Source organism: Pyxicephalus adspersus, chromosome 9 (genome assembly GCF_032062135.1).
Source record: "Pyxicephalus adspersus chromosome 9, UCB_Pads_2.0, whole genome shotgun sequence".
Classification (NCBI taxonomy): domain Eukaryota; kingdom Metazoa; phylum Chordata; class Amphibia; order Anura; family Pyxicephalidae; genus Pyxicephalus; species Pyxicephalus adspersus.
The window spans coordinates 31,359,238-31,380,691 of NC_092866.1; the positions used below are offsets into that span (position 1 = coordinate 31,359,238).

Below are 21,454 nucleotides of genomic sequence, written 5' to 3' on the forward strand. Positions count from 1 at the left end.
GGGGCAGTGAGTGCGGAAGGTGACTTGAGCAACTTATTTTGAGCTAGCAATAGAGTTTGGGTATAATGGGAGGCAAATTGATTGAAACATAGGATTAGAGTGAGCAGGGGTAACTGATAAATGTAGTTTAGGAATAAGTGATGTTTAAGATTGCAGAGGTCTCTTTGCCACCTAGTATGGGAGGTGATGAGGGAAGTCAAAATTCAGAAAGATTACATGTAAAAGTAAAAAGGGGGGAAAAGAGCCAAGAATAACAGATATAATTTAACTATTTTAAAATACATAATTTCAGTGCTACTATATTTAATAGTACACATGGGACCAAAAAAGACAGTAATTGCCATCTTTTATGTTTTAAGCATTTAGGCACTATTGAGTTATTACTTTTTTTCCCTGCCTGTACTGGTTCTTCAGCAAATCTCTGAATTAGAAGCGTCGGCAAAAGATGTACAAGTATGTTTGCACAAATGTGAAGCCACATAAAAAAAACTTTAGGGTAAATACTGTTATATTGTATGTGCTTATTAAAATAAAATACACATTCCTCTTATGATTTCCTAAATTTTGCCCCCTTGTTCAATGTTTTAACAGCATTGAACAAGAAAACTAGATGTTTGTTAACAAAAAAAAAACCTTCCACAAGATTGTTCTATCATGTTTTTAACTATTTTAAGTTTTCTTTTCAGACAAGCTCCCAACAACATGAGGAATTGATGGCTCTTCTGTATAATCAACAAAGGGAACTCTCTGAACTTCGGCAGAATCAGCAGGATCTCATGCAGAGGCTTACTGATCATTTAGATGCAACTCAAAGTTCCATCGTGGGGCATGTGGAACGTGTCATTGATACACAACAAGCACAAGAACGTATCTTTTTAATTTCTTTCTTGGCATACTTCCTGAAGTTAAATCTTTACCTACAGGCTTTAAAGAACTGTAAGATAACTAAACAGACATTTGAGTTACAGTCTAGTTTTCTTCTATTTCACCAGTCAGTCCGAAAAAAGTATTGCCTTTTCACTTAGACAAAGGTATGAGTGCTTTTTTTGTAGGACTTACTTAAATGCTGCCAATCCTTGTAGCACTCCTCGGGCAATTCAGTGCCTTATTCTTTTGGCAGGGAGCAGGTGCCTGTAAAATTGAGTGTAAGATTCAGTATCAGCCTAACCAATAATGATCTTAACAGTGTCCCAATTATACTTCTACCATAAAACCTAAACTTCACTTTATATTTAGTTCTTTGGCTGCCAGTGGCTTGTAGAATATACCATACCTATACCTATTTTAGGTAGCCAAGTATCTGGTAGCAGGGTCCGAATTATCTAAAACAGGCGTAATCAGTCTGTGGGTGCTCAGTGTTTAATCTCAGAGGAAGTGTGACTGAAGTGCAGAGTCTACGTAGCTGCAAGTGTTCAACAAAATGCCCCAGTTAATCAAGTCCTAGGTCACTGTGCACGGACGCACAGAAGAAGGCATTTCTAAAGCAGGCTACCAGAATGACAAGACAGTTTGTCAGAAACAAGTCAAGGATCAGTATAGGTCTGAGTTGGTAACCAGAGAAGAAACAGAAAGGTCTTTGAAAACACCAGAGCACACAGAATCTCTGGCAGCTGCCTTTCGATTAGTCAAGGCCCTTGGTGGCAACACTGACGATAAATCATAACAATCCAATGATCAAACCAAATTTCTGGCTTTTTATAACATAATGATAATGTGCATATAGTCGGGAAAAATGTACAAAAAAAATAAAATAAAAAAAAGACAACAAAAAAGTAATTTCAACTTTTGAGTTTTGGAACAGCTTCAGCCTTATTTTTTTTTTTAAATATTTAAACTTGTTAAGGACAATACAAAACAAGCAAAAATGCTTCATGCTCCCTAGAAAAGCACTTCTTTGAATTGTTGGGTTTGCTGACATTTCATCCATTTAAACCAGTATTAGGGTTGATTTATAGCTTAACGAAAATGCCGTTGAAGTCAATGACAGAGGCAAATTTGGCTGCTGGCCAGATTTGTTAAGCCCTAAGTCTTTGTTTTTTACATATTCTAAATAAACCAACACGACACAGGGTTTAGGTTGTGAGGAAGAGGCACTCATCTCTAATGATAGCCCTTGCCACCAAGGTGGGGAGGGGGCTACATGTCTTTTGCTACTTTTTTTTTTTTTTCAGAAAACCAGATTCTAGAGAACTTTTTATGGATAGAAGCAGGGGGATCAACACCATCAGTAACCAATTAATTTGTCCACTGCCTAGTTTTCTATCTATCATGGTCCCGAGACTATAGAAGTAGTATGGAGTCTGGCAAGCAGTCTCAGTCTGTCACAACCCACTGGCTGATTTTACCTGTGGTTTTCTGTACTGTCAATAACAGTTACAGCATATGGCTTTTTTGCCGTATCTGACCACCAAACATTATTTACTGGTTCTAGGTCAAATGACTGATAATCAGGTTGACATTCAACACCAGTTAAATAAAAAAAAATGGAAACAAACCCTTCTTTTGGCATTTTATCAGGCTTGTGAGCATATGAACCCTCACCTTGCCTACTCTTTTTCTCCTAAATATTATTTTGATGATTAGAGACATGAAAATACTTCCATTCTCAATGGATTCTTTAGGTACTAAAGTAAACTGTGCAAGCAGTCAATGAGTGGGTTATGGTAATGATGAATCCATTTTAAAATATAAAACACGTGTATGCATGTTGACAAGCATTTTTCAGTGTGTTACATTGTTTAATGACCCGTCATACCAGAGCATTTGTGTTTTTTATATTCTTTCTTTGTATGTTAGATTGCAGTTGAAAATATCAGTCAATAGTATATTGGTGTTTACGGGTAATCCTGCACATAGCACAGACCTTAACATTTCATGTCTCAGAAAGAAGATTGGATCGCATTTTAAGTGATGGACAGCAACGAAATGGTCAGCTACAAGAATATCTTTCTCAACAGCTTTCACATTCACTAAGTAATCGTCTTGATAAAACTATAAGAGAAGAAATCAAAAAGACTGTTCCTCAGTGTAAGTTAGTTTTGTTTTGTGCATGAATATAATATTTTATAAATTTGTAATTGTTAAGGTAAGTTATTCCGGAAATAATATCCTAGAAACTCCACCCAAACTGTAAAAGTATAACTTTCCTAACATTTCCAACTGCAATCAAACCGAATCAAATGATAGGTATTTGTTACTTGTTTTGCTTTGGTAATGATTTTTACCTTAGGGGGCAAGAATAAGAGTTACTGAGATGAAGGCATTTTAAATTGAAAGAAAATTAGTCACAGTAGGCATGTGACCGCATGTGACCATAGGCACCATTCTAGTAGTGACATCTAAAAATTACCAGGACCTGATAGCTTTTATTGTTTATGCTATTGCACCACTACCTCTACCCCATTACTACAAAAAGTTTATTGATCCATCAAAGTAGTCTCCTATTGCCAGTTTACATCTCAAGTGACAAGTGGGTACAAGTCTATTCATTGTACTTGGCTATGAAATGACCACACTGGTGAAAAATTAATATCCTCACTTGAGTTTTGATATCAACGACCTGCAAAATGTTTACTTTGAGCTTTAAAGAAGTGGTTTGCGTAAGTTTTTTATATTTATATTTCATTTTAAAAGTGTTATTTTGTTCTTGTATTAAAGGCATAACTAAAACTTTGGAACCAGTAACTGGGCAGCTTAGCAGCACAATTGCAGCAAAATTCACTTCCGTGGAGGGAACAGTAAAGGAGAGTGTTACAAAGATGGTCAAATCCAAGGTAATTTTAAAACTCCAGGACTATAACGGATGTCTTCTGAAGTCAAAATGCTATTGTTGCCCTAAAGTGAACTTAAGTAGATTTTTTATTTTTTTGGTTTGTTTCCTTATTCATTGAAGGACACGGAATCTGTTTAAGGCTATTATCTCTGCATTCTATCAGGACCTTCTCTTTTCAAGGGAGAATATATTCAGTTCAGATAATCTCTCATAGCTGAGCTGCTCTATTCCACTGAAGACATACAAATGCTTAGTACATAGAAACATAAGAAAACTGAAAAAGGAGGAATGGAACTATACAGGTATGACAGTAATGTGCAGGTTGCTGGCATATACTTCCTGTTGTCTGTTGGTTTTTCTGGTCTTTGAATAATTGAAAAATCTTAGAAGAGTCTCCATCTCAAACAGCAGGTGTGCTACATCTATTTGGGTGATTTTGGTATTGGTTGGTCCTTGTGTGTTGTCAGCTGTGGAACCAGGACTGTATTGGACTCTTTATGGACCCTAAGTACTCTGTTTGGGACTCTAACATGTAGTGGTTTGTTACTGAAGGAGGCTTATATGTTAGGGAGGAAGGGGACCCCTATCCATCATAAGGGGGCTACCAGTCCTATTTTCAGCTTTAGACTCTCTAGGCCGCTGTAAAAGAGGGTTTTTGCATTATAGGCTTTTATGTAAACTTTACCCATTAAGAAGCATCGGCTCTCTCGTGCAGGGACTAATGAATGCAACAAGTTCCATATCTTCTTTGATTTTGTTTAGTGGGAAAGATCATTGCCTTCTTTATGCAGTACCCATAGTTAACCACCTGGGCGGTTAGCCCGACCTTGGTTCGGGGTAAGTAAACTTGCTACAATCGTTTACCCAGAACCAAGGTCGGGGTAGCTAAACGTATAAACAAGCGTTATATTGCAATCCAATTGTCATACAACATTGTATGACAATCGGATTACAACTGAAAAAAAATACTTACCTAATAATTTTTCTATTATTAAATAAAAAAATTTATAAAATTTAAAAAATTTTGGACATATTTCGGTGAGTTCTGCGGTAATTCGGTGAATTATAAGTAATTGAGTAATTCCGCGAATTATAGCCTACAGCCTAAAATAAATTTCCATGCAAAAAATGTTACACTTTTTGCATAGAAGTACGGAAATTCGGAAAGAATTAGAACACCCGGCGTTCGCATACGCGTCCCTCGGCGATTCCTGATGATGTCAGTGCATGCGCCCGTCGACGGTAGTCGTAGCGGGAAATTCAAATTTTTTGTATTGGGATTCAATACAAAGTCCTGTATCCAATCCAATACAAAATATAACAAGATATATTTATGTGGTTTTGTCTATAGGTATGTGACGTTGGACTCTGTTTTAAAATTTACCACACTAGGGAGGTGTTTTAGAAAAATATATAAATATATTACTATACAGTATACCGAATTATTGCATTTTCAGTATTTTTGATTTATTTATGTATTCTTGATTAAGCTGATTTTTGTGCATTTTATTTTTTTTTTTTTTTTTTTTTTTTTTTTACATGATTGTGTGTTTCAAACTTTTTTTATATTCATGATATCTACTGGACCCTTGTTCGGACATATTTCTGTAAGTTACAGGTCTACATTTCATGAAAAACAGTGTACCGCTTTTGGTACAGAAATCTAGACATCAGTGAAACGCCCAGGTGGTTAAGACGCATCTTCCTGTAAGGATTCTTGATTGGAAGTTGAAATTAGTAGTCTAGTCAGTTTATGCGGCCCCCGACTCCATAATACATTCAGTTCTCATATTGACCCTGGTCTCCCAAACTTTCATGGAGTGGGTTGAATTCTTTTTTTTTTTGAGGGCTTTGAAGCAGAGGGAGTCTGGCAGTGCACTTGATCTAATGCATTCGTAGCAGTGGATTTGACATCCTTGGTGTATAGACTATAATCCCCCATGGTAGTTAGATGTAGGTTCTAACAGAAAATGCTGGTCCGCAAACCAATGCATGGAAAAGTGCCCACTCGATAATCCTTTAAAGAAAAACCTCTTTCAAGCGTCACTGAACAAAGTTAATAAAAACTTGACTTGTAGGAAGAGCGCATTTTTACATGCAGCTCAAGAAGGCCAAATGGCCCTTAAAGTTGAGGCCTTCTTTCTCTCCACCTTATTATTTGTGCCAAAACTGGTGTAGTTCATCTAATTTTGAACCTCAAGGCTTTAAACATTAAGGGCGGATGGAACCTATTTGATGGTGGCATTTCTCTATCAACGTGATTTTCTGGCGTGAAAAATATGTTCAATGTTCATCTACCAAAAACAGCAGGGCTTATTGTGCTTTGCGGTTTTGCACTTGGCTAGTTGCTCTTAAGAGCTTGGAGAAGTCTCCACTCTGCATGCAAGATCCTAATTCTTACCAAAAGTGTTCGCCACATTCTTTTTAAATAAGAACGTTATGGTACCAAACCAGTACATTCTTAAAGAACTGGAACTGTATCCCTTGGATGATGTTAGAACAGTCAGGGAATACATGAATGCAGCGTCAGGATTATACAGTTAGGTCCATAAATATTTGGACAGACAACTTTTTTCTAATTTTGGTTCTGTACATTACCACATTTATTTTAAATGAAACAACTCACAAACAATGACACAATGCAGTTAAGCTGCAGACTTTGAGCTTTAATTTAGTGGGTTGAAAAAAAAGATTGCATAAACATGTGAGGAACTATACAATCACTTCATTTCAGGGGCTCAAAAGTAATTGGACAAATTAAAAAGCTGAAAACTAAATGTTCATTTCATATACTTGGTTGAAAAACCTTTGCTGGCTGTTGCTAAGCAATGCACTTCATAATGTAAAACTCAGTGAGCCTCTTTAGGTTATACAGTTAGGTCCATAAATATTTGGACAGAGACAACTTTTTTCTAATTTTGGTTCTGTAAATTACCACAAATAATTTTAAATGAAACAACTTAGATGCAGTTGAACTGCAGACTTTCAGCTTTAACGCAGTGGGTTGAGCAAAACGATTGCATTAAAATGTGGGGAACCTGAACCTTTTTTTTTTTTACACAATCACTTCATTTAAGGGGCTCAAAAGTAATTAGACAATTGACATCTAAAAAAGCCAGCACAGTTCTGGAAAAATATTCTTTAGACAGATGAAACCAAGATCAACCTTTACCAGAATGATGGCAAGAACAAAGTATGGAGAAGACGTGGAACATCTCATGATCCAAAGCATACCACATCATCTGTAAAACATGGCAGAGGCAGTGTGATGGCTTTGGCGTGCATGGCTGCCAGTGGCACTGGGACACTAGTGTTTATCCATGATGTGACACAGGACAGAAGAAGCCTGAAATAATTCTGAAGTGTTCAGAGACATACTGTCTGCTCAAATCCAGCTAAATGCCGTCAAATTGATTGGGAGGTGTTTCAGAATACAGATGGACAATGACCCAAAACATACAGCCAAAGCAACCCATCAGTTTATGAAAGCAAATAGGTGGCATTGTCTTGAATGGCCAAGTCATTCACCTGATCTGAACCCAATTGAGCATGCATTTCACTTGTTGAAGACTAAACTTCAGACAGAAAGGCCCACTAACAAACCGCAACTGAAAACTCCTGCAGTAAAGGCCAGGCAGAGCATTAAAAAGCAGGAAACCCAGCATCTGGTGATGTTCAAGACTACAGACTGTTATTGTCAGCAAAAGGTTTTTAACCAAGTATTAGAAATGAACATTTTATTTTCAGCTTTTTAATTTGTCCAATTACTTTTGAGCCCCTAAAATGAAGTGATTGTGTTAAAAAAAGGCTTTAGTTCCTCACATTTTTATGCAATCTTTTTGTTCAACCCACTGAATTAAAGCTAAATTTCTGCAGTTTAACTGCATCTGAGCTGTTTCATTTAAAATTTGTTGTGGTAATGTACAGAACCAAAATTAGAATTTTAAGTACATGTACCACATGTTCCAAAAGAAGTACACAGATCACTGAATAATAGCTGTGTGTCAGAGTATCTTGATTACATCTTACCCTCAGTATAGTATATAGAAGAATATCACGCATGTATTTATGAAAAATGTCATAACTAGTGAGAAAATACTAATAACTAAAGATTTCCCATGGTTGTGGATAAGCCTAGGTTGTAAAAATTAGTTAAAAAGAAAAATTAGGTGAATTTGAGAAGAATTTCTCCCTATTGTTAAGCTTAGACGTATGGTATGTCTAAGATTTTTTCTTTACTACAGCCCTTCTGTTGGGACCTGCTCAGAATTCACATCTGTAGGACAATTTCCTGATATCAAGGTAGCCAAAAAATTTGACACAATTATCTGCAATATTCTCAATAAAGACAGGCGTATAGTTTGTCTCTATATAGACCTTTTTAGAATTATCTTAGAGCCTTTGTGCTCCATAAGATTTCAATACACATTCTTTCTTAAAACAAATTGACCGTTGCTACTATATTACTCTTTGTCAAATAACTTTATTGCAATGTTGTCCTTTTTTGCCTTTGGGAACAATTTAAACCAGATAAGCGACTGCCAACTAGTGATCTATTAGAAAATTTTGGTGGTCTGCAGTTCCCGAGCAGTGTGCCCCCCTGTGGGGTCAGAAGAAGGACCCTGGCACATCAGCCAGAGCCGGAAACCATCTCTCCCGTATAGATCGCAGGCTCAAAGCGGTGGGCGGGTCGTGTGTTTGGACACAAAACGCCCACCTCCCAATCGCAAGCTCAGACCTGCGATTGGAGAGTGGGAGGGTTCTGTCATCATGACATCACTTTGGGGTAAGTTTCTTCCCCTTTGAGTGTCTGGAGTACTATATTAGTGGTCCATGACCTCCAAAAAGTTGGCAACCACTGATCTAGATTGAAGATTTGCTAAACAAAGTCCCTCACAGTAAACCCCACAGACACACTGGCCTGTTTACTTCAAATTAGTGATCAATGGAAAGAATCCCCTGCCTAGGGACAGCAAATAAGTGTTTCCTTTTATTATAATCATTTAAATAATAAATTAACGTAAGCATGAAAACCTATTTTGTGTTATCAATAGAAAAAAAAATACAGCTCCTTTCTTGACTCGTTTTACTGATCAGGCTTCATCAGAGGAACAAGAAGTCGAACACAAAGGAAAGAAAAAAATTTTATAAATTGAATGAATCCACCATTTAATGATTTCACATCATCTGCACTTGCATCATTACCCAAAAATAGAGAGAGGATCATCTTTCTTCTATTTTAATTTATGATTTTTCAATGATTTTAGTCCATTGTAAAGTAATTCCAACCCAGTGGAGAAACCTATTCTTTGTGTTCAATCCAAAAATATGTGTTCAAACAGCCACTAAGATATAATTAGTTAATTTTAAGGGGGGGGGGGTCGTCACTAACACTGGAATTATTATAATAACACCTATAACTTATGCCAAATGTATAATTAAGTACCCAAATTAACACATCATTTATATCCAAATATTTACCTCATCAAATTCAATAGTATTATAAGTGCCTTATTTTGAATCTTCTTATTCATTATACCAATATACATTACATTCAATAAAAGTGTTAACCCCGCTCACCAGTCTTGATCTCTATACCTTCCGTGCACAACATATTCAACACATATCTGCTCTCCTATAATAACCTCTTTTTTTATATTATGAACCAAAATTCCAGTCAGATGTAACTCTATCTCAGTTACTCCTAAAATTTTAACACAGTGTCTTTCAATTCTCTTAATAATTCATCCATCACATTTGGATTCTTCCCAACTAACAAGTAGTTTATATTTCATATGTATTTTATTAAGTCTTCCCGCCCAGTCGGATCCTGGTCTCCGTGTTCACTGCTACTACTGATTTCTTCAATCTGGGTGTCCCACAAGATGCGCATCTGTGCTCCTTGAAGACAGTTTCTGTGCATCATCATCAGAAATGTGTAATGCTCAGTATGACTGCCTGCGATTAAAGCTGAATCGCAAGCTGTTAACTCTCCACCTCTCCCCTTCACTACATGGTGCCTAGTGTAACCTAAGCGTGCTATGGACATTTTTAATCCAAAGGAAATAATTCGTTGGATTGTCACAATGTTTGACATTGCAAATATATTGTTTTTTTGACAAAGTTCTAGGGCCCCTTTTTTTTACAATTTACCCATGGATTTGTTTAAAACAAATTATTTTTCTCAATAAAATAAAGAAGAAAACGTGTATAAATGTAAAAAAGATCAAAATGTCCTAGAGCAAGGTGTTAAACATGGACAACTTGAAACATTGAATATCATAAACCTGCATGATCTCCATGACAGGTTTTGTGGCATGCTTTCCTCTTTATCATTTCGAAATAATGCAACACAAACTCAAATATGAGAACAAACATTGTTTTGAAAAATTAAGAAAGTATATAAATATATGTATATGTGTGTGTATGTATATTGACAAATATAGTGTGTGTGTGTGTGTGTGTGTGTGTGTGTGTGTGTAAACCTGTGTTTACCTGTTGTGATAATTCATTTTGTTCATTACTTAGTATTTATACTGGTTTCTTCAAGTACCCCTGAATATATAGACTACTATACACTCTATGTAATTTTGCTTATCTCCATAATTGATTGTACTGTCATGATTATGTATTTTGATCATTACGTATTATGTAAAAAAGCAATATTATTATTATTGTTGTTTGGGCATATTAAAAATAGGACTGTTTTCTTCTGTATTATAAAAGCTTGTGTATTTATTCAAAAATCTTCATAGAAAGTTACAGCAGCAATTTAACGTGTGTGTGTGGTGACGCCCGATGAATGTGACGTCTCACAATATGGTTAAAAAGTGATTTATTCCTGCCCTTAAAATTTTATAGTTTGATCTAACATCCATACTGGTACATGGGCGAAACGTGTTGGGGTTAGAGACCTCCTTTACCTGATCTCCAGAATAAACTAAAATCTGTCTATTAAGACCATGAACCTTGGCCACATAGTATTTGTAAATTGATACTGTGTAATTACTATTGTTTGACAAAATATATGTAATTATCACTGCTTCTTATCACTTTATCGCTGTATCCGCCTGAAAGTCAAAAATCGTCTATCCTGATTGTGAATCTGCTCTGAAGCCAGTGCCACATGATGCAGAGAATCCAGTGCCAGTCCCCCCTACACCTGTGGTTACTGACAGTGACATGTCGGAAGATAAACAGGAGGATGATGTCGATGTTAATCAATGTTATGAACCCCAATTTGAGAAGGATAAGCCACATTTTACAAGCCAGTCAGATTTAGATGATCTAGTAAGGGACCTGTCTTTGTTAAAAAGAAGTCTGAATTGTTAGCCTCCAGATTAAAGGAGTGGAATTTGCTACAGAAAGGAACGACAACATCACACCTTTGTGATCGTCACACAAAGTTTGCACGTTATTACAAGCTGGAAAACAAACAAAATTTGCTTTTGTAGTGATGTGAGTGGTCTGATGATGGAGTTAGTTTGTGAATACATATCAGAGCAGTGGAGATTGTTCATTGACTCGAGCAAAGCAAGTTTGAAAGCTGTATTGCTGTATAAAGGTAACGAAAAAACTTCTGTTCCTCTTGCTTATGCCGAGGGAATGAAAGGGACATAGGAATTCATGGAGGTCATTTTTAAATTGATTTAACTATTCAGAACACAAGTGGAACGTTTGTGGTGACCTGAAGGTGGTGGTACTCCTCCTTGGCCTGTAATTGGGATAAACAAAATATATGTGCTTTCTGTACCTGTGGAACAGTCGTGATGACAGCAACCATTACAAAGTAAAAGATGGCCACCCAGACCTCAACACACTGTTGGCCAGTACAACATGAAGCATAAATCACTCCTTGATCCACAGAAAGTTTACCTTCTGCCACTTCATATTAAGCTTGGATTAATGAAAAACGTTGTTGTTGCAATGGATCGTGATGGTATGGGTTTTAAGTATCTGAAGGACAAGTTTGGAAAAGTTATAACAGATGCTAAACTGAAAGCACGCATTTTATTTTGGTCCCCAAATCCGCAATTTGATGCATGCTGCCACATTCAGAGACAAACTCAACCCACTTGAACTTGCTGCTTGGGATGCACAAAGCTTTCTGGGCAACCAGCGAGCTGAAAACCATGCTGAACTTGTGAAACAACATGTTAACCGCATACCATCAACTTGGCTGCCGAATGTCTCTTCAACCACATTTCTTACATTCCCATCTGGACTTTTTCCCACAAAATTTGGGTGATGTGAGTGATTAACAAGGGGAGAGGTTCCACCAGGACATTTCTGTTATGGAAACAAGCTATTAGGACTGGTGCAACATGATGGGCGACTACTACATGCCGGGAAACTGAAGGATCCGGATTGTAGATGGCTGGATTTTCGATTGTCAACCTGTACTATAAAAAAGTAGCTTACTCTTATCATTGATGTCAAAATGATGGGATGTGCGGCGCCGGCTTCCAAATAGAAAGAGCACCGTAGCTGCCAGCGTCTCTGCCTTAAATGGGTAAGTAGAAGGGCTGTGGCTAATGTGTGTGTGAAAAATTGCATCTGCGTAAGGACCCTAGTGCGTGTATAATACGTGTTTCGGCCCTTGATCTGGGCTTCCGCCAAGACTCAGAAGGTTAAAGGTTACCACTGCATATTAATGTGGAAAGGGCAGAAGGAAGTGACCCCCTCCGCCCATTCACCTCTAGTTGACTGTGGCCCATGTGCATGCGGGAAATGCCGCATATGCCCACAGGTACTGGTGTATGTATAGTATAGGCGTCCGCCTTCTTTGTGGGCTTTCGCCCATAATACATAATCTTAAAAGGTTGCGCCTGCGTAGTTTTATGGGTGGGGCGGGAAGGAGTAGCCCCTACAACTAATGTTGTCTATAACCTATGCGCAACGGATCATACAACTATTGTTGGCTATAACCTATGCGCCTTTAAACTCGGCAACGCCAAAAGACTTGGATGTCAACGGAAGACAACAGTGGTAGATGATCACAGAATCATTTTTGTGGTGAGGAGAAACTTCTTCACAACAGCCAACCAAGTGAACAACAATCTCCAGGAAGTAGGCGTATCGATATCCATGTCTACCATAAAGAGGCGACTGCATGAAAGTAAATACAGAGGGTGCACTGCAAGGTGCAAGCCACTCATAAGCCTCAAGAATAGAAAGGCTAGATTGGACTTTGCTCAAAAACATCTAAAAAAGCCAGCACAGTTCTGGAAAAACATTCTTTGGACAGATGAAACCAAGATCAACTTTTGCCAGAATTATGGCAAGAAAAAAGTATGGGGAAGGCACGGAACAGCTTATGCTGGCTCAGAATTTATATAATTGAGAAACAGCTGGGAAACATTAAGGTTGACAAAGCACCAGGACCTGATGGATTACATCCACGTGTCCTCAAAGAACTGAGCACAGTTATTTCAAAGCCATTATTTCTAATTTTTAGAGACTCTTTAGTCACTGGCAAGGTACCGATAGATTGGCTATCATCAAAGAGGGGGCAAAGTCATTACCAGGTAACTACAGACCTGTTAAACTTCCATAGTTAGAAAGGTCTTAGAAAGTTTGATAAAGAACCACATGAAGGAGTTTCTGGTAGCAAAATAATATTATAAGTGATAGTCAGCATGGCTTCAAGAAAGACAGAAGAAGTTGTCAAACAAATTTACTCTCTTTTTATGTGGAAGTAAGTAAACAGGTAGACCGTGGAATAGCAGTTTGATATAGTGTACTTGGACTTTGCTAAAGCATTTGACACTGTACCCCACAGACGGTAATATGCAAGTTAGGGTCGATAGGTTTAAAAAAAGTCAATCTGCAAATGGATAGAGAACTGGCTTAAAGATCGCATCCAGAGAGTTGTAATTAATGATTCATACTCTGAATGGTCTAAGGTTATTAGTGGTGTACCCCAGGGTTCAGTGTTGGGACCTTTACTGTTTAACATCTTTATAAATGATATGTAGTTTGGGATTAAAAGTACCATTTCTGTGTTTGCAGATGACACCAAACTATGTAATGGAAATAAGTCCATACAGGATGTCTATAATCTACAAGCAGACCTGGATGTGATGTTTTATCGGGCAGCCAAGTGGCAAATGACACTTAATATAGATAAATGTAAAGTTATGCACTTGGGAGCTAACAACATGCATGTTTCATACTGTCTAGGGGGAATACATTTGGGGGGGGTCAGACATGGAAAAGGATCTGGGGGTTCTGGTAGATCATAGACTTAATAACAGCATGCAATGCCAAGCTGCAATATCTAAAGCTAGTAAATTACTTTCTTGTATTAAGAGGAATGGACTGCAGAGATGGAGACATAATCCTGCCCCTGTACAAAGCATTGGTCAGACCACATCTGGAATATGCAGTCCAGTTTTGGGCACCAGTTCACAAAAAGGACATTGTTGAATTGGAGAGAGTGCAGAGAAGGGCAGCTAAATTATTACAAGGAATGGAGGAGCTCAGCTATGAGGAGAGATTAGCTGAACTGAATCTATTCTCCCTTGAGAAGAGACATTTTAAGGGGGGATATTGATCACCCTGTATAAATATATAAATGGTCTATATAGAGAACTATCTTCCACATTATTCACTTTGAGATCTTTCTAAAGAACATGAGGGCACTCTTTGTGTCTGGAGGAAAAGAAGTTTAAGCTCCGGATAAGGAAGGGATTCTTCACTGTAAGGTTTGTGAAAATGTGGAATCAGCTTCCTCAGGAAGTAGTTTCATCAACTACTATAGATTGCTTTAAGAAAAAGCTGGATGTTTTTCTAGAAGCACAGAATATAAGTGGGTATTAAGGCTTTAAAGTAAAAATAACCGTGACTGTTGATCCAGGGAAAATCCGATTGCCTCATGGAATCAGGAAGGAATATTTTTCCGGTGTTGAAGCAAATTGTACCGGGGTGTTTTTTGCCTTCCTCTGGACCAACTATGTCTCATAGGGTTTTATATCTGGGATATGTTTATTTCCCTAGTGGTTGAACTAGATGGTCTTATGTATTTTTTTAACCTAACCTACTAAGTAACTATGTAATTATAACAGAAGATGTAAAAAAAAGATAAAATGCGCAATGTGCTATCAAAATGAAAGACAGATTGCAAAGGAAAGTAAGGTAAACCCCCCAAATTGTTTTAAATATATTAATAGCAATTGGTCAGCAATGCAGATACACCAAGTATCCCTGTTATCTGTGCATGTGGGACAGCAGAGGCATTGGGTGGAAAGGAATTGTCTTAAAAACCAGGTGATCCAAACATTCTACATGAGCCACTTGTTGATAAAAAGAATATTATATTCCTGCCTCGGCACATGAAACTTGGTATGCTGAAGCAGTTCGGTGAACACACAAGCAAATAATTGCACAGAAATTGTCCAGAAACTCTTGGAGAGCTACAGAATGCTTAGTTGCAATATGAGCATCAAAGTGTATTTTCTGCATAGCCATTTTTCTAACTTCCCAGAAAACCTTGGTGCAGTCAGTGATGAGCAAGGTGAAAGATTCCACCGAGATTTGAAGGTCATGAACATGGTCATGGTCAAGGACGGTATCTGGGTAGTTGGGATGTACATATGATGGCTGACTATTGTTGGAGCATCCGGCTAGATTGTCCTAACACTGAACACTCCAGGAAAAGCTATAGGCGTAAATTTTTACCTTAACCGCTTACCCGATCAATTTTCAAATGTTTTACGGTAAAAAAAATATCATGGACTAACCATAAATCCTTTGTATGAACAAAGGAAATTTAAATAGTACATTCAAGTTATTATTTCATTATTTTTTCATTGTATGTAAAATATGTATATTTTTTGACAAAAATGGATGGTACCATGTATCGTAAAAACTGGATGTGATAGCAAAAAATGGGTCATTTCTGGATTCACCACCCAAAAAATAGTAAAAAACAAGTGTAAGATCTAACTCAACAAAAAATGCGTTCCCCAGTGCATTAGAATCTAACATGGGTAAGAAGTTAGGTCTTGGGAGCTTTAACCAACATGTGTTGGTTTCCAGTGGGGCAAAACACTACCAGCAGAAGAGAGGTAAGGAAAACATTAAAACACAACCAGCAAAAGAGAGGGACACTTAAGGAAAATTGCAAAACAAAACACTTAAATGTGTATTTGATGGATATTTTACCTTCTGAAGGATTTACATTTCCTCTCAAGATTTTCCTTGCCAGTGCATGTGCACTTTAACTCGATTGGCTCCCAGAATCATTTTCCAGGCACAAAAAGCTCTACTACCTGAGATAGGGGACTGTAAGTTTGTTCTTAAGTTGAATTTGTATGTAAGTCAGAACAGTTACATTATTTTAATGCAATTAGGAGAGATGTTTGTCCCAACATATTAGGCAGCGTGGTATCAGTTACTTTATCAAATCCCCACTGTGACTTAATCGCAAGCAAAAATAAAAAAAAACTTTATGGAGACTAGACATTTATTAATCTCTAGAGCAAGCTGTGCCTTGATATTTAAAAAGAAACAACTGCAGAATTTGTCTTGGTCATTAAAGAGTTACAACCAAAAGACTTCTTCTGCAAGTCATGCAAACCGCCCCCCTCCCCCCATCAAGCCTCTGTCCCGCACAAGAGTGAGCATGGAAGCCACGTTCGTATGTCCTTAACTTGGGCGATTCCAGTACAGATATATATATAGTAGAGATAGCTTTAATACTGCTCCTTTCTTTCTAAGTTTTATTGATGTTTTACAGGTAAAACCAAAATTGGTTGTGTAAATAGTTGCCAATAAAAATGTATTTACACTCAACCCGTGACCAGACTGTACATTATTTATGTAGTCTTAACTAGCTTTAAAAAAAAATGTAAGCAAGACATCCCTAATTTCTCCAACTGTTTGTACTATCAACTTACAAAAAAGAAAAGACTACAAAGTCATATTTTATTTGTCTTTTAAGTTTATGCAGTGTTGTTTGTTTATATTAGTGCTGGCAAACTGGAGATTCTTTCCAAAGTTTTTTTCTGCCTCTGTTGTTAACTAAAGAGAGCTTTGTCCTTTCCTTTACAAGCAGGCAGCTTATGGTTGCTGGGAGGGGCTGGAATGGTTCTCTACGTAGCTTTTAAAAACAGGCTGGTAACACCTGATCCTTCATGGTAGAAATGAAATACAATGAATGAAAGGGGCAAACTGTGTTGCTTCATTTTGAAACCAGTGAAATATGCTTCTTTGGCATTGAAACAAGGATATGCAAAGCATCCTGGTATGTCCATAGAGAATGCATTGTGCACATTACAGTGTAAGGGTTTTTGAATTTGTGACATTGTTGTTTGTATTGCTATACATAACTGTAACTACAGTGTTTTGGAAGGGCAATTTAACACGTAAATAGTAGTTTTTACTGCTTTTTAAAGCCTCCTTTTGTGACTTTTTTTTTTTTGCTATTTTACAGAATATTACTGATGCCATCGGTAGAGCAGTTGCAGAATCTCTTCAAACACCAATTCAGACTGCATACAGAGAAGCTTTTCAGAGTGTTGTCCTTCCGGCATTTGAGAAAGGGTGCCAATCTATGTTTCAGCAAATAAACGGAAGCTTCCGACAAGGGACACAAGAGTGTAAGATGCCTTTACGGTTTATGTAACTGTTTATTTATCTTGTGTGTTATGTCCCCAAATGGAAGGATGTATTTCTATTTCACTTTATCCATATATTTTTCTTTTATTTTTTGTATGTAATGTACCTATACATTTTTCTTTCTTTTTTTTTCTTGTAATTTTAATAGGACGCAATAGTAATTGTATCAGAAAATGGAGGGCAAGAGAACTTGCTTCTCTATCCCTTTAGTCTCCGAAGTATTGCAGTGAACTCTTACACTATATCGTACGAGAGACCTAAAGTGCCCACATAGGTGCATGGTCCTGTTGACTTTTTTTTTCACATTGAAGGCAGATGGCACTGACCACAAGAAAATGTGCAGCAGAATTATTTATTTTTCTCCAACTGTATCATCCCTTTAGTACCTGTGCCTGCTTGCACTCAGGGAAAGTCCTAACTCCTTATTTAACTAGCTAATGGGCGCAATGGCTGTATGAGAAGAGGCGTGTGTGGTCTATGGTACACCAACAACTCACAAGTACACACTTAACCCATTTGCTGTCACTGCACCCATGTTCTTTATACCCCTAGCCCATAATATACCTGTGCTGTCATTGTAATATGACTGCGTGTGAAGTGGTGGTGGATAAAGATGTTTCTAATTTACCCTCTAGCTGAAAGCACTATGAATGCAATAAATCCCCAAAATCATAACAAAGGCATTCTGGTCCACATGTCATGTGTCAGAATCTTAGCAGCTTTATCATGCTTTGTTCCCTTCCCTAAAGGAGATTTGATTGCCACCTAATGTAAACAGAATAGGTGATCTTTTTTTACATTGTGCAGTTTAAAAGGTGATCACTCATTGTCCTGTATATCTTCTTCTTTTTTTACGAAGCTTGTTAGAACCTTTGTTCTGCTGGTGCAGGTTTTTTAAGTACAGTTTTAGCCTATTCTAGACTTGAATGCTTCAAACATGTTTGGTCTCGGTTAAAATTTGAAAAATCTTACTCTAGCTTCTTCCGACATCAAATATTCCTTTCTTCATGTTCCTGTATTTTATTCTATTTATTAGGAGAGCTTATTTTAAGTTGTTACAGTTGTATTTCGCCTTTCATCTGTTGTTGTAGATTCCATTTATTACTTATGCTACTTAGATAAACTTCTTGGGAAAGCAGTGTGCAGCGGGATCTTACCTTGCAAACATTGGTGGAGTTGAGTTGGATTCTAAATATATCCTCCATAGCCCAACATGTTTCTTGGAGTCTTTAGGGCAGTATTCATAACCCCTTATGCTACAATCTTTTTTAAAAAAAAAATAATTTTTTTTCTACACTGCATATTGCACTACACTCCATACTTCATAACAGAGTGAATACAGAAAAAGGTTAAAACACATGAAATATCCCCTAAATTAATATTCATGCCTCTTGCAACAACACTTGAAATTTGCCTCAGGTGCCTGCCATTTCTCTTGATCACTGCAATTTGTTCATTTGGAAAGGCAAACACCTCTCTGTAGATAGCGTTACAGATGACAATATTAGATCAAAAACCTAACCATGAGATCAAAGGAACTGCCCGCAGGAAAACAGGATTGTTGTAAAACACACAGATATGGAAAAGGCTACAAATTTCTGCTCCCTTGAAGGATCTCAAAAGCACAGTGGCCTCTATAATTCTAAAATGAAAAAAGTTTGACACATCCAGGAGTTATCCAAAAACTGGTTGCCCGGCTAAAGTGAGCAATCAAGGGAGAGAGTCTTTAGTGAAAAGGTGACCAAGAACCTGATGGTCACTTTGACTGAGCTGCAGGGATCCTGTGTGGAGATGGGACTAATTTCCAGAAGGACAACCATATCTGCATCCCTCCACAAATCTGAACTTTTTTGGCAAAGTGGATAGACAGAAGACATGTGCAAAACAAATGAAAACCCGCTTGGAGTTGAAACCACCCGAAAGACTCCTAGAGTGTGAGGAACAAGATTCTCTGGTCTGTTTAAACCAAGAATAATTTGTTTGGCCTCAATTCTAAACGTTGTGTTCTCCCAACAGTGAAGGGTGGTGGTGGCAGCATCATGCTGTGGGTATGTTTTTCTACAGCAGAGATTGGGAGACCTGTTCCACAGATCTCAGGACCTCAGACTGGACTAAAGGTCCTCCTTCCAACATGACAATAAACCAAAGCACACACAAAGACAACGCAAGCGTGACCTAGGGACAACTCCATAAATGTCCTTGAGTGGCCAAGCCCTGACTTGAACCTTATCAAACATCTTTGCAGAGACCTGGAAAATGGCTGTTCACCGCCGGTCCCCTATCCAACCTTTAAATACTTGATATAAGTGTTATTCCACCCTAATAATTATTGTGATACATAAAGGATATGCCAGCCCTTTGTAAAAAGGTAAACTAACAATTTGGCAAATATCCGGCGCCCAATGTAGGTGGTTGTAAAGCTCAGCGGCTCTGATTCCTGGGTCAACTTTTCTCCACCGTATTTTACTCTTTCCTCTGTTTCTCCGTGGGAATGGATCTCCAGCTACCTAAGACTTAGGATGAAATATGGATAAGTTTATCTACGCAGAAAATGCAGCAGAAGGGTACCATTGGCAGAAACCTGCCAGGCAAGATGGCGGCAGATGAATCAACACTGGAAGATGCGAACAATAGCCTAGATAGAGCAAGTCTTCCCACACAAGGGGTGCTTTTTTCCTTGGATTACTGAAAGCTGCTGCCGGAGGTTTCCAGTTATCCCCAACCTAGGCTTTACATAATGAAAGAAACTCTGCTGTCTACCTGCCTCCATACCAGGTGACAAAGTGCATTTGTAGTTGAATAGCTTTTGTGCTGATACGTCTATTGTCTGTACTAATTACATCCCTGAGGAAGCAGACGTAGTCTGCAAAACGTGTTGGATAATCCCTACATATGTAATGTGTACAATGTATTCAGCCTATGTATTCAGCCTATGTATGTTATGTTGTTAGTTAACTTGCATGAATCTTTATGAACTTCTGAATCTTTACAATGGGAAGAGGCACGTATAAACTTTTTTAAAGTGATTAAAACAAATATGATAATTTTGTTACTACATTTAGTTGAACTTCAAAATTCAATATTCAACTGCCGTTAGAGTCCCATATTTTGATATTTTTGCTACTTATGATTGAACTCTGGCCCAGTAGCTACAACCTCAGAGTCCCTGGCAAAGCCTGAGGGGGATATAACAATGCTACAGCAGCATATCGGTGACCTAGAGGATGAACTGCTCAGCACACGTACCCATCAGAGACCGGGGAGTCAGCTCTATCTGACTAATTAATTGAAATGGCTAATCTTTCTTGAAGAAATAGTCTTCAATTTATAGGCATAGCTGAATCCAATAAATCTGCGCATTTACATAAAATTTGTGCAATCACCATACCAAAGACACTAGCATTTAAGGCCCTGTTTAAAGTAGAAAAAAATCCAAAGAATCGTAGTAATCATGTACCAATAAAATACACATATCAAGATATTTTTTATGTGCCAGGAACCATGTGGGCGCTGGCACTGAAATGAGCACAATTCGTCGAAGGCAAGGGCAGAAGCATCTTTGCTCAGGCCCGCTCCCCACCTGCAAGATCGTACAGACAGTTGCACCTTCCAACTAATCTAATAAATAATTGGATATCAATGCATATTATACTGGTGAGTATACATAGAATATAGAAATAATTTGGGACTTGTGCCTGTGGCAACTGTGGCCAATACAGATGGAAGATTTGTTTCAAATATTTATAGAATTTATATGAAAATCGGGGGTTGCTTTGATAAGGAGTTACTCCGAAGAGAAACCAAATAGAATTTCCAATTAAATGTCACACAATACTCAGGTTTAAATGAAATGATAAGTTATGTTTTTCCTCTAAATAAGAAGTTGTAAATATTGTGTTTTTTATTTTAAGGTTTTGTTTGGAAATTGATGAATCGTGTAAACCTGATGTTAAAAAATATTTTGTATGAGTTGATATTGTATTTTTAGTGATGGCCATCTTTAAATCTGTATCTGACATCTGTAAATAAAAAATATAATGGATAATGAATTTTTATATTCTA

General features: G+C 37.5%; 1 protein-coding gene across 1 annotated transcript in view; it reads left to right on the forward strand.

Moving 5' to 3' along the window:
• The window catches only part of EDC4 (enhancer of mRNA decapping 4), a 256,361-nt gene that overhangs the window by 176,994 nt on the left and 57,913 nt on the right, over nt 1–21,454 (forward strand). Inside the window, exons 22-25 of the mRNA XM_072423087.1 lie at nt 675–867; nt 2,884–3,027; nt 3,658–3,773; nt 17,208–17,373. Of these exons, the coding sequence (XP_072279188.1) occupies nt 675–867; nt 2,884–3,027; nt 3,658–3,773; nt 17,208–17,373 (619 nt within the window). The remainder of the gene's footprint in view (nt 1–674; nt 868–2,883; nt 3,028–3,657; nt 3,774–17,207; nt 17,374–21,454) is intronic.